The sequence below is a fragment of the Pelodiscus sinensis genome, chromosome 10, assembly GCF_052426305.1.
Source record: "Pelodiscus sinensis isolate ZL-2025 chromosome 10, ASM5242630v1, whole genome shotgun sequence".
NCBI lineage: Eukaryota > Metazoa > Chordata > Testudines > Trionychidae > Pelodiscus > Pelodiscus sinensis.
In genome coordinates, this window is record NC_143061.1 from 6,349,876 (window position 1) to 6,363,556 (window position 13,681).

Below are 13,681 nucleotides of genomic sequence, written 5' to 3' on the forward strand. Positions count from 1 at the left end.
CGGGCAAGGGCTGCTGTCTCTGCTCCCAGGGACGTGGCTTCCCTGTTGCAGGGAAGTTGCCTCTCCGAGACCTAGGCGGCCTGGGGCTGGCAACCCAATTCCTGAGGAGGCTTCACTGTGGGCTCTGCAGTATAAAGTTTATTTAAGCTTTATATTGCAGAGCCCGTGGTATGTAACTGTGTAACCGCTGAGATTTTCAGCGGTTACCTGTTTTACCAACTTTTAACATCCCTAACTTCATGACATTTTGGACAGATGCCATACTGTGCAGCCCAAGACCCTCTGGGTCCATAGGAGATGCATTGGTAGTTCATGCTGCTTAGAGCTATTGTTTCAGGCTCTCTGCAGATACAGGCAAGCAGCACTACATCTAGTTCACGTTTGTGAGTTTCCTGCCCCCCATAACTCTGACTAGAAATATATCTTCTTTTTAAATTGAAAAAAGTAGATTCTGGAGCCCGTTTCTGCAGCAAGTGGTTTAATTCAGCAGCTGCAGAATACATGAGGACTGGTCTGTTCCAACCCGAACATGCAGTCTTGTCTCACCTCTCAAGTCATTTCAGCCCTCCTATGTGTTCTCTCTCCTCTTTTAATGATCCTCTCCTCTTCAGGGCCTCCTGGCTATCTTTGCTAGTCCCTCTGCTTGCTTCCCTCAAACTGTTGAGAACCCGAGAAACCAAAGTGTGAGCTTCCACAATGTTTTAGTTTTAAATCGTATCCTTCATGAAGTTTTGCCCAAGCCTTTTCACAGTGGATCTGCCTTAAAGTAAAGAGAAGAGGGAAACTTGAGAAGATGAGTCAGAGAGAAAGAAGGGGGAGAATAGGGTAGCAGAGGCAGCACTAACCCACATCTATGATCAGGAGTCCAAGCGTGAAGGAATGGAGTCAGCAGGCGGAGTAGGTAGTTAGGAGGTCAGCAGCAGGGTGGAGTAAGTTCATAGAAAGTCCTGGAAGTCAGAGGAGCAGCCTTTACTCCCTGACGATGCTGATGCACTCCTTTACTCAGCTAGAGCAACTGTTTTGATAAACTTTTAGCCTATTTCTGCTAAATGAGTTTTGTTACCAAACCTTAGTTCAGTATCTGGAATGGGATCTTTGGCGCGCTCAGATGCTCCGTCACTCTATAACACCACGCCAGTTTAAGATTAGAATCGCTGTTTGTACTGCCTGCCAGATACACAAGCCTGAATCTTGCACAAGTCAAGGATGTGCAGAAGTGCTCCTCATAAGTGAGTGGGTTGCAGTGGGCATATGTTAGGCTTTGGGGATGTCACTTAAGAAGCCGACTTACAGCATAAACTTTATTTTCTGAATCACATCCTATCTAAAAAGAAACATCTATCTTGGCACCTGAGTTTTCAGAGTGCACAAAGGGGAGATAGCTTTTACTGGTACTTTTGTACTGAACTCTGGGGATACATGCGTCCATGAATTTAAAAAGATGCCCTAGTCTAGGTCCGACTTGCAGACATGCACCATTTGTAGACAATGTATGCTCCCCAGAATGTGGTGTGCCAAGCTGAGCATGGGTCTGGGAACACGATTCTAGCTCTGCTACTGACTTCCTATGTGGTCCTGGACAAGTCACTTACCTCTTTTTTTGCTAGTCCCACCTATAAGATGATGATGCTTCCTACCATGTTGAAAAATTAGGTCAGGCCCTGCCCCGGTTGTAGTGAGCGTGTAACAAGTTCTAGTGACATGTCTGCTCTAAGTGTGGTTTTTGGTCATATGCCACATGGTTAAAACTCATATGGGAACCAAGGCAGCAAGGAAATTTCACCCCGGTACAACGCCTAAGTCAAGATGTGAATGCATTCCTGAAACCAGCTGGTTCAGTATCCTTTTTAGCAATGTGGACAGGATTTCTCAGCAATATTTGTGCATCTTGTTTGCTCAATCTTCCTGGACAAACCAGAGCACTGTGTTTCTGGGGCAGTCCCTGTCCTTGTGTTGTCATGGTTGGGTTCAGCCTCACTCCTGAGTCTGGGGATGGGGATGAGAACTGCACAGGGATCTCTCACCTCTGTCCTGTGCTCTGCACTGCCATGCTAGAACTTCCACATTTCACCAATAAACTGCAGAATTTTATAGAATTTTAAAATATTGGGCACAGAATTTTTAATTATGTGGTGCAGATTGCCCTCAGGAATAATCATTGAGCTGTTGTATTTAATCTGCTTGTTTAAGGGTAGATGGCAAAGTGTGTTGGTGTATTTCTTTATCAAGATCATTATCAAAGATCTCTGTAGTCTCTTAAATCAGCACAGAAGGCAACACTGGATAGAGCATGGTGGTCTTTTAAGGCAAGTTAGAATGGAGCTGAATTTCCAGGGAACATAGCACGTGACTTTAAAAATGACTCTGTCACTCTGTGACTGACTAATGCAGAATTCTGACTGGCGTGACTTATGATCATCTTTTTCTCCTGATACAGAACTCTTATTCTCTCATCAGCTTCACCAACCCCTGTCTGTGTTTTTTCCCCCTTTCTGTTAAACAAAAACACACACACACAGTACTTGGCTGTTATCCCTCTAAAGACATTTAATCTCTTAAATCCTCAAAATGTTTTGCAAAACATAAATATCTAAAGTCACTTCTGACTTGTGTAGAACCAATGTTTGCACTGACATTGTGAACATTTGACATCGCTTCACTGGTATTTGCAGTTCTTGTCCATGGTACAGCTTGATGTAGTGACTTGGCACCCGATACTGTAGTAGTGAGACTGAGAGTTGGTAACTTTATTATGTAATGTGTCAGATATTGAAAGTCACTGGTAAGACAGAGATTAAAAGTTGCGTAACAAATGTTATAAACTTTGCCTTTTTACAAGTGGTAAAATATTAAAGAGCTTTGAGACTCTTGGGAGAATGAGAAAATATCAAGGTGGCTTTTAAACTGTCATTTTGTTTAAATAAATGGAATTGGAAAGGAACTTTGATGCTGTAATGTTGTGTATGATATAAAACAAAAAGCCCTAGGCAGATGTTATATGTAACCTGCATAATTGGTGAGATGCATGTGGCTGTCCCTTAAGAACTAGCATAGCCTGGGAGAATTGGTAGGAAAAACCACAGGAGTTGGGCATAGTTTTCATTTGAAATGGAATCAGAGAAATGGGGGGTAGTTGCTGATTCTGATCGCCTCTTGGTTTAGGTGAATGTTCCAAAGAACATATCAGGTAGGTGGTATAATTGAGTATTAGGAAATATTTCTTTATGCTAAACAAAGGCAAAGCACTAGGGAATAGTATGTCCTCAACATAATACTCACATATAGCTGTTGGCAGAAAACAGCAGAGCACGGAAGAAGGACTTTGAGGCCTAGTCTGTACTTGTTATCAGCATAACTAGACCTGAAAAACCCTCTTAGTATAAACAGAACTTCTGCTGGTAAAAAAGTGTTTTAGCTGGTGTAGTTTATACTGATTCAGAAAATGAAATAAATTATACCAGCGAAAGCACTTTTATATAGCTATAAATGTGTCTACACAAGGGCTTATGCTAGTACAGAAAAGCTGCAGGGAAAAAAAATCAACCCCCTGACACTTCTATATCAGAAAATATTTCTAGTGTAGCCTGGCCTTCGAGTTGTGATGGTAGGAAAGTGCAGCTGTGCTCCAGAAGGCAGAATGGCACCCAGTTGTGTGTGTGTGTGTGTGTGTGTGTGTTTGTTTTGTTTTTTAAAGGGTGATCATAGGGCCCACAATAAGCCATACCTAGCACCAACTTCATCATGATGTAAAAGGGAAGCTAGGGTAAACTCAGGTTTACGGTGCCAGAGTCAGATCCATTGAGTGGTGATTTGTGGTTGGTTGCTTGAGTCCCAGTTTTGGTTCTGAGTGTTGGATTCTGGTTTGCATGATAATTGACTTGCTCTTTAGCTCACAGACATAGTATCACAGTAAAAATCTTTAATGAGCCAAAATGTTCCATAGACTCTCTATGGGTAGTAATTCCATGCTCTAATAATAAGAATATAGCTGTAGGGATATATTAAATGACTGCTTCTCGGAGCAGCTTGTTCTGGAACACACAAGGGGAGAGGCAATTCTGATTTTGTCCTAAGTGGAGCATATGATCTGGTCCAAGGGGTAAATATGACTGGACCACTTGGAAATAGTGACCATAATGTAATAAAATTTAACATCCTTCTAGTGGGAAAAACACCTCAGCCGCCTAACACTGTGGCATTTAATTTCAGAATGGGGAACTACACAAAAATGAGGTTAGTTAAACAGAAATTAAAAGTCACAGTGACAAAAGTAAAATCCCTGCAAGCTACATAGAAACTTTTCAAAGACACCATAATAGAGGCCCAACTTAAATGTATACCCAAATTAAGTGTAAAAATATAATAAGAAAAGTAAAAAAGGAGTTTGAAGAATAGCTAGCCAAAAAATCAAAAAGTAATAGCAAAATGTTTTTTAAGTACATCAGAAGCAGAAAGCCTGCTAAACAACCATTGGGACCCCCGGTTGAGTGAGATTCTAAAGGAGTACCCAAAGACAATAAGGGTGTGTCTAGATTACAGGATTTTTTTGAAAAAAAGTGACCTTTTTTCAGAAAAATTCCCCTGCATCTAGACTGCTTCTGCGTTCTTTTGAAAGTAAATTGAAAGAACGTGGCAGTTTTTTTGACTGTGGAAAACCTTGTTTTACAAGGAATAACGCCTTTTTTCGAAAGCGCTCTTTCGAAAAAAGGCGCTATGTAATGCAGACTGTGCTTTTTCGAAAGAGAGCATCCAGACTGCTGCTTGCTTTTTCGAAAGTACTGTTTTGTAGTCTAGATGCTCTTTTTTGAAAGAGGCTTTTTCGAAAGAGGCTTGCAGTCTAGACGTAGCCTTTGGTAATTGTGGAGAAACTAAATGAATTCTTTGCTTCAGTCTTCACAGCTGAGGATATTGGGGAGATTCTCAAACCTGAGCCATTCTTTTTAGATGAGAAATCTGAGGAATTGTCCCAGATTGAGGTGTCATTAGAAGAGGTTTTGGAACAAATTGATAAACTTTAACCATAACAAGTCACCGGGACAAGATGGCATTCACCCGACAGTTCTGAAAGAACTCAAATGTGAAGTTGTGGAAATACTATGGTTTGTAATCTGTGTTTTAAATCAGTTTCTGTACCTAATGACTGAAAGATAGCTAATGTGACGCCAATATTTAAAAAGAAGTGATCCTGGCAATTACAAACTTTTAAGTTTAACACCATACTGGGCAAATTAGTTGAAACTATAGCAAAGAATAAAATTGTCGGACGCATGGATGAACATAATTTGCTGGGGAGGAGTCATCGTGGTTTCTGTAAAGGGAAACTAGAGTTCTTTGAGGGGAGTCAACAAACGTGGACAAGGGGAAATAGTATACTTAGATTTCCAGAAAGCCTTTGACAAGGTCCCTCACCAAAGGCTCTGAAGTAAAGTAAGTTGTCATGGGATAAGAGGGAAGGTCCTCCCGTGGATTGATAATTGGTTAAAAGACAGGAAACAAAGGGAATAAATGGGAAGTTTTCAGAATGGAGAGAGGTAACTAGTGGTGTCCCCCAAAGGTCCGTACTGGGAACAATCCTATTCAACCTATTTATAAATGATCTGGAGAAAGGGGGTAAATAGTGAGTGGGCTGCTTGAGTGGCCCTCCTTCATCTCTGTGGGCCACAAGATTGTCATAACCAAGGTGGACTCCTGGGATTGAGTAGTTTTGCTAACTGTGCTTGCATCCCCAGAATTTGCAGGGTGTGCTGATTGACCCGTAGCAGCGCTTTGATTGGCTGCAGAGGCAGCGCTCTCAGTCAATGTTGTGTACAGTCAGCCCGCACCTCACTTAATGTGCCCTTGCTTTACATGCACATCATTTTAGTAATATCGGTAGGAAAGAAACAACACGGACGGAACCCAGAGGACTCGAGCAACTCTGTACATTGCAAAATGTCTTGTGGGCTGCCTGCAACTGTGGGCCGCAGGTTGCCCACCACTGGTTTATAGCATCTTCCTTAAAGAGCTACTGTGGTGCAGGTGCATCAGTGCCACATTTTAAGTGTAGACTTGCTGCGAGAGAGGGTTCATACTTACTCATGGGCCAATATTGCTAAGTAGTAAGTGGAGGAATTCTGTTGGAAAAGTTATTGAACAATAGAGCGCATTGTTCCTTTCAAGTGTTTCCACATCAAATTGTTTAAAAATTTGAAATGTTGAGATAATAGACAGTGGGGGTGAATTCCTTGGGAGTTTTACCTGGTAACCATGCAGAGTTGTTATGATGGTCTCAGATGATTCTAGAGGATTTGGGTTAAAAATGTAAATAACTGCAATGTAAACAAAGCTGAAAGTTCAAATAATGGTGGTGATTTTAGTTGATAGGCCCTGAAAAGGAAAGAAGGGGTCCTCTAGTCAGATGACCTTATGGTGTGATCTGGTCAGATCCAACAAGTGAAGCAGGATTGTGTTGGTTCTTAGATGGGAGGTCTCACACGTATGCTGTTGGTGATTTAGTAGGTTATGCTGTCCTTTGGAGTTAGTGGTGAGTTAGTCTAGCAAGTTGTTAAAGGGCACCAGGTTGCTATAGAGGCCCTCTTTTCCAGGAATCTTAAATTTAGGGTCCTGATAGCTTTTTGTATGAATTAACAGCGATATCGCACTTTTTAGAAGCTATGGGTGGCGGCCAATGGCTTGGCTAAATTCCAATTTAAATAATTTTATTTTGCCTCTGAATAGCTCTTGTGGTTTTAATTGGCTACAATAAAAAAATCTAGGGTATGTCTGCACTTGCACTTGATCAACAAAACTTTTGTTGTGCACAGGTGCTTAAAGCCCCCTTACCCTGGTGAAAGACAAAGTTTTGTCGTGGCAGGTGAAAGTGTGAATTCTGTTGCCGGATGAGAGCAGCCCCTCTATTTGGTGGGCTCCCTGTGAGTCCCCTGTGGGCCTGCGGTAGGCGGGGAGCTTCTTCAGCCTGCAGTGGTAACCATTTAATCGGTTAACCTTTCACACCCTAAGCAAAACATTGATATATAATTTGATCCATTCCAATCAGGTAGATTGAAACAGGCATCTCTTATTTTAAAACTACGTTTTATGGCTTGTGTCACCTTTACAAAATGCTTTCAGAAAATGGTTATGAGAAGTAGCTTGTTTGCCAGCTATGCTGAATGATATATCATGTCGTTCAAGTGGTCCGTTTCATCATAATGTTCCATATGCTTATCTGAGTCCAATGAATGCTAAGGACCACAGGAGAGTAGACCACTATATTTAAGTTTTTAAAGTTTCTGTTACCTGGGAGTGACTACTTGCCACCCTTTGGCTCTGGGAGGTTGCCTTTCACGTTCCTGTGCATTGCTGATTTTAGCTATGTTGGCAAAGGATGGTGAACCACACTACCGGTAATCCATTGGTACCTGTGGCGGTGGTCATGCACACCTGGCCTGCAATGTCTAATTCTAATATAAATCTATTTAGATAGCTAGGTGTGCTAGTGAAGACCATTCGTGCAGTACTCAAGGGACTAAGTAGCCCGGTGCTCATTTCCAAAACTCCTTATCACTTTTCCGACACCCTCCGTTCTCTTCCCTCCCAGGTTTTCCTTGGTGTAGTGTGAAGATTTTGGTTCCCTTTTATTCAAGGTTCCTTAACTCATAGCAATACTGTGACTTCCCAATAGCTCCCCTATTCATTCTCCAGTTCCTGGCACATTTTTTATAGCCATCTAGTCCCTTCTTCTTGTAATTCCCTTGCCTGTTGTAGCATCTGGTCTTTTATTAATACCCTTACACTCTATGGCTGTGTCCAGACTCCATGCCTCCGTCGACGGAGGCATGTAGATTAGCCAGCTCGGAAGAGGGAAATGAAGCCGCGATTAAAATAATCGCGGCTTCATTTAAATTTAAATGGCTGCCCCGATCTGCCGATCAGCTGTTTGTCGGCAGATCGGGAGAGTCTGGACGCGATGCCCCGACAAAGAAGCCTTTCTTCATCGACACAGGTAAACCTGGTTTCACGAGGCTTACCTGTGTCGATGAAGAAAGGCTTCTTTGTCGGGGCATCGCGTCCAGACTCTCCCAATCTGCCGACAAACAGCTGATCGGCAGATCGGGGCAGCCATTTAAATTTAAATGAAGCCGCGATTATTTTAATCGCGGCTTCATTTCCCTCTTCCGAGCTGGCTAATCTACATGCCTCCGTCGACGGAGGCATGGAGTCTGGACACAGCCTAAATTTCCTCCAGTTGTCCATAATTCTTCTACTTTCTAAAATATACCATTGTGATCATTCATTTCATAAACACCTGTAAAAAATAAACTTGCCTTTGCGACGAGGAGTCCTGTGGCACCTTATAGACTAACTGAAGTGTAGGAGCATAAGCTTTCGTGGGCAAAGACCCACTTCGTCAGATGCATGTATCTGACGAAGTGGGTCTTTGCCCACGAAAGCTTATGCTCCTACACTTCAGTTAGTCTATAAGGTGCCATAGGACTCCTCGTCGCTTTTGCAGATTCAGACTAACACGGCTACCCCTCTGATACTTGAAACCTGCCTTTGAAACTGTTAGGAAAAGCCAAACAGCAAAGTGCTTCAGAAAGTTACCCCTTTGTTTCCCTCATATTATCCAGGACAGATTTCTATATAGGTTTCTGGCTACGTTCTCTAGGTCGGCACCTTTCCCCTGGCCTGAACGCAACTGCCACCAGGTAGCCTGGCCCCAGAGCCCTCCTGCTTTGGCTGGAGCAGCCAAGACCACCACCCCACCGTGGCCAGAGTGGCCAGGATTCAGAGCCCCCCACCCTGGGCCAGTCCTGGAGCCCCCTGCCTCAAACCCACCCACCCCACTCCCTGCCCCAGCCTACCCCAGAGCTCACACCTCCACCAGAGTTTTTCTGTATTAACCCTCTATCCCATGCCTGAGCCCTTCATCCCTAGAACCATCCCAGAGCCCTCACACCCCTGCACTCCAATCATCTGTTTTTGGCCTGAGCGCCTCAACCCCAGCCCCACCCCAGAGCCCACACCCCTAGCCAGAACCCTTATACTCCTGCCCCTCAACCCTCCGCCCCAAGTCTAAGCCCCCTCCCACACTCAACCTGTTGGCACATGATACATCACTGTCGTATTGGGCGGGAAAAATTAGAGAGAACAAGGGTTTCTGTCTGTATCCTGGAAATTGCTGTTTGTGTAATCAACCACCTTCTTCACACTCAGATTTTTCTGTCTTGGCTTGTCCTGCAGGACTTACCTTTCCATCCCCTGGGAATCACTCTCTTGGCTCTGGAGGTGTCTCTGGCTCCCTGAGTTATGGTTCCGCTCACTGTTTGCACCTAGAGATCTCTCTTATGGAGTCTTTTGCAATTCAGTTCTTGATTGACGCCGTCTGTTTACTTCCTCTCTGCCTTTCACCTCAAATAATGATGCTTTGCTGGTATTAATCTGTGTGTCCAGACATCTGTGCTAACTCATCCCTTTCTACTCTCTGTCCCTCTTCTGGCAAAGCAAGCTTGGGACTTCTTTCAGCGCGACTGGGAGCCCTAAAGGCCTGGAAGCCATGGCAGCCCTGGCAGCACTATGGGACTGGGAGCTGCGGCTGCCCAGTTAACTGTGTAACTGATCGAAATTGTATCAGTTACATGGTTAATGATGTTTTATATTTTTAACATCCGTATTCCTGACTCGACCATCTGAGACAGATATTTGTCTAACCTGTTCATAAAAATCTCCAGTGACGAAGATTCTACATTCTACAATCTCCCTAGGCAATTTATTCCAGTGCTTAATCGTCCCGACTGTCAGAAATGTTTCTCTTATGTTCACTACAGTGACCTTGCTGCAATTTAAGACCATTGTTCTTGTCCTATCCTCAGAGATTAAGGAGAACAATTTTTCACCCTCCTCCTTTTAACAATCTTTTATATCCTTATAAACTGTTATCGAGTTCCTCTTCTGTCGTCTCTTCTCCAGACTAAACAAGCCCAATTTTTTCAATCCTTCTTTATAGGTCAAACTTTCTGGATCTTTAATCATTTTTTGTTCTCATTTTTGTTACTCCACAGGTTCCCTGTTCACTTTGGGACTCTCACTCATGATTAGATGATGTACTTAAACTCTCCATAGACTTGCCTGAGCCAGCCTCAGAGGTTGTTTGACTTTCTTTCTTCTCGGCTCAACTAGCAGGCCTTGCTCCTCACAGCGTGGTCACTTTTGATGTTCAGAGGAACAGCCTCTCTGTAGCTCAGCATTTCATTCAAATCACTGCTGAACAAAGTTCTGCCTTGCCTATAATTCTTATTCTATTTCTTATGCTGTTCAGTTACCAGCATTTGAGGGTTTTGTTTATTAGACATACTATACACACTATAATTGTACTGTACCGTGGCTAGTCTGTGAACAAAATAAGTTGGCCGCCATACATTTTCAGACTTGCAGGTACAGGCTTGGTTCCTGGGCCTGTAGCCAGTAGGGTCTGGAAGGGAGAGCTGTGATGACATGTTCAATATCCAGGCGGAGGGCAAAGGGGGGCAGCTGCATTGTCTCACATTCCAATCTGCTGATCCATGAAACAGTATTGGCATAAGTTTTGGAGGCTTTTGCTTGCTCTCCTGGCTGTCAGGATGGTCTGAGATGACAACAGGAAAGGAAAGTGTGAGTCTTTCTCGAATGGCACCTTATGATTATGGCCTTTTCTTAGCAAACTGGATGTATTTTGCTTTGTCAACATATGTAATTGTATTGAGTCCTCAGTACATTTCCTTGGGTAGTTACTTAGTTATCTCAAAGAGTTTTAGTTTTCTTTTGCACTTCTGCCCTTCTTATATTTGTAATGGACTTCTGAGTGAATTTAAATTTCATCACTACCTGGGAGTTTGATGGGCGGAGGGGAGGGGAGAGATTGGGAAGTTCAACTTTGAAAAGTTTTGAACTATTTCACCTTTTGCACATTCTAAAAAAATCTCACGGGATTATGGAAATACTTTATCCAAGCTTCTGTTTAGGAATGTTCAGCGTTTAGTTTGTTGTAAAATAAGTTAATGGCGGAATGAAGAGTTATGAAGGGCCCAGATTGTATTGCAAGTTAACTCTGAAAGAAAGGCCTAGTCAAAATGGCTTTTCTTTGGGGGAGTGAACATAGCACATAGGGTGCGACATTTAACTTTGATTCTCTGAGAACATGAGCACAACCAAAGTGGGTCATTTTTTTTTCTTGTATTACAAACCTGTGTTTGATTCTAGGTGGAGACAAGAGAAGTTTTGCAAGAACCAGAAACAACTCAGAATCAACCAGAGTTCCCCAGAACTTCGATAGGAAGAGGCAACTCTCTGAATCACAGGCAGAAACAATGAACAATTCAGACTGTCGAATAAACCCTAAAAAACTGGGACCTCCCAGAGGTATTAAAACAAAGTGGGCATACACTTCAGAAATAAGCTGCTCTGAAATGCAGGCTGAGGCACTGATAAAGGAGGGGTCGGGGTGAAAGTGGAACTGTGAAAGGCTGTTGATTATTTGTAAGAGATGGTCCCTCCAGTCTTGTGTTATTTTGTTGCAGTGGGTTGGTATTCCAGGCAAGAGGCCCTCAAAGATTCAACCTTGAGTACAAAGCTTTGTGGTGACTGCTGTTAAAACACACATCCAGACTTGGGCTAGAAAGGTAACGTTTGTGGATTTGTATTTGCAGGAGAGCCCCATGCTGCTGCTTCGACACCAGGGGATAGGAAGAATCGGAGTAAACCCATGAGAGGGAGGAAGAAGAATGTATTTGAAGCCTACATGTCAAGGGAAGATGTTGCAGCAGGATTGAAAAGGGGAGAGCTTATCCAGGTGCCTAGAACATCACACGATGTTGCTCTTGTGATATAGATAAGCCTGTAAAAATCATAGATGTTCACATAATATATTGGGAGTTTTCAGTACAATGCATTTATGTCTTGTTTGGTGGTGATCTAGTTTCTCAGAGGCAGTTTTCCCCTTTCTGTGCCTCAGCTGTTCATATTAAGCATGTGTTTGCTATGGAAGGTGACTCAGTATGTGCTGAGTAGTACCCCTGCCTCATTGCAGAGTATATAAGATAACTGAAATAGTTAACGAAGAGAGCAGAGGGTGATGCAGTGTCTTTGATTCTCCTTTGTGATGTTGCCTTCACAGACGTTCACTGTAAGGTAGTGGGGGTCCCCAGGCTTTTTGAGGGTCTCATCCCATCCATACCTCTGTGTGTGCTCCTGCCCCCTGCAGAGCCAGGAGCAGGCCTGTGGCTTGGGGCAGGGGTGAGGGGGCGTGGACCAGGATAAGGCAGCTGAGGCTGGTGCCACAGCTGGGGATTGATTTGGGGCTGAAAGCAAGGCCGGGGGATGGAGCAAGAGTTGAGGTTGGGGGTGGGAGGGGTTGGGAGTAATGCTGGGGATAGAGCAAGAGTTGAAGTTGGGGGTGGGAGGGGTTGGGAGTAAGGCTGGGGATGGAGCAAGAGTTGAAGTTGGGGGTGGGAGGAGCTGGTGACTTGTATGCCTCTGCTCCCCCTCCAGTATCAGCGTTTGGGTCCCCAAACAGGTACAGAGCCATGCTGAGGCTGGGGCTGGGAGCCAAGGCCATGCAGAACAGAGCTTGGGGCGGGGCTGGGTGGTGCTTCCTACACCTCCTTATGAGGGCTGGCAGTGGCCTCACATTTTTTAAATCAGTTTCACACATTTTGGAGGTTTCAAACCATTTTGTCAAACTTATTACAAATATTTTCATCCAGCTCTAATTGAAACATTTTTGCAGTCGATGGTCAGGATGCCACGATTAACGTTGTAAGAGAGTTGCTCTTTGAAGCCCAACTTCAGATCAACTCGAGCTCTTGTAAAAATATTATATAAAGCATCATGCCTGATTTCAATTGCGGCCTCATAATGGTTCCCAGACCAATCATCACAGACTTCCACACCTGGAAGCAAATACCCAGTGAAGGAATTGGAGCCCCTGTTATGTGCTTGTATCAGAAAAGTCCTCCACAGTCCAGAGGCTGTAGCAGTGTAATGAAACAACCAGAGCTTCTGAGTGGCCTTCAAGACTATTCCTTAGAACGTGTTTCTGTAACACAGTCAAGCAGTGGTAGATAGAGACACCAGTCATGGATCTTCCTCAGAGATATTCCTCAGAGGGCCCAGGGCACTATCAGGCTGCTGCTGGTACTGAGAATTTGAGTGAGGTGATGTCTCTCAGAGGACCTCCGACTGTATTAGTCTAGCAAAAGAAGCCTCTGCTCTCTATAAATAACGAAACTTCCGGTCCAATTCATAGGTTTTTCTCGGACAGGAAGTTTCATGTGTGACTTATTAGGGTTGTGCCTATCATCCAATTCTCTGTCTGAGGAAAACTACTGAAACCATAGAACCTGGATTCGATGGCTGCAGAGCTGAGTATGTGATCACAGACATAGTAACCCCAAAATCTTTCTCACCAAGAATCCTATCCTGTAGCTTCAAATGCACACTGAACAGAAAGGGTGAAGGGATAAAACCCTCTGAGACTTTGTAAATGGAAGCCTTGTTAGATGAACAGATATTCAGCACTGCTCTGAGACCTTTGAGGAAGGACGGAACATATTGAAGAGCTACTCCATCAGTCCCTACAAACAAGACATCCCAACACTATGATAACCTGAGAGAACACACAATGATAACCTGTGACTACAGTGCTTAGGAAGAAGACATCCAG

General features: G+C 43.7%; 1 protein-coding gene across 2 annotated transcripts in view; it reads left to right on the top strand.

The window, feature by feature from the left end:
• Positions 1-13,681, top strand: part of DIS3L2 (DIS3 like 3'-5' exoribonuclease 2) — a 264,327-nt gene that overhangs the window by 15,951 nt on the left and 234,695 nt on the right. For both annotated transcript variants that reach the window (XM_075938150.2, XM_075938149.2), the window contains 2 exons: positions 11,221-11,379; positions 11,667-11,809. In XM_075938150.2, coding sequence (XP_075794265.2) covers positions 11,328-11,379; positions 11,667-11,809 — 195 coding nt within the window. In that variant the 5' untranslated portion in view covers positions 11,221-11,327. The remainder of the gene's footprint in view (positions 1-11,220; positions 11,380-11,666; positions 11,810-13,681) is intronic.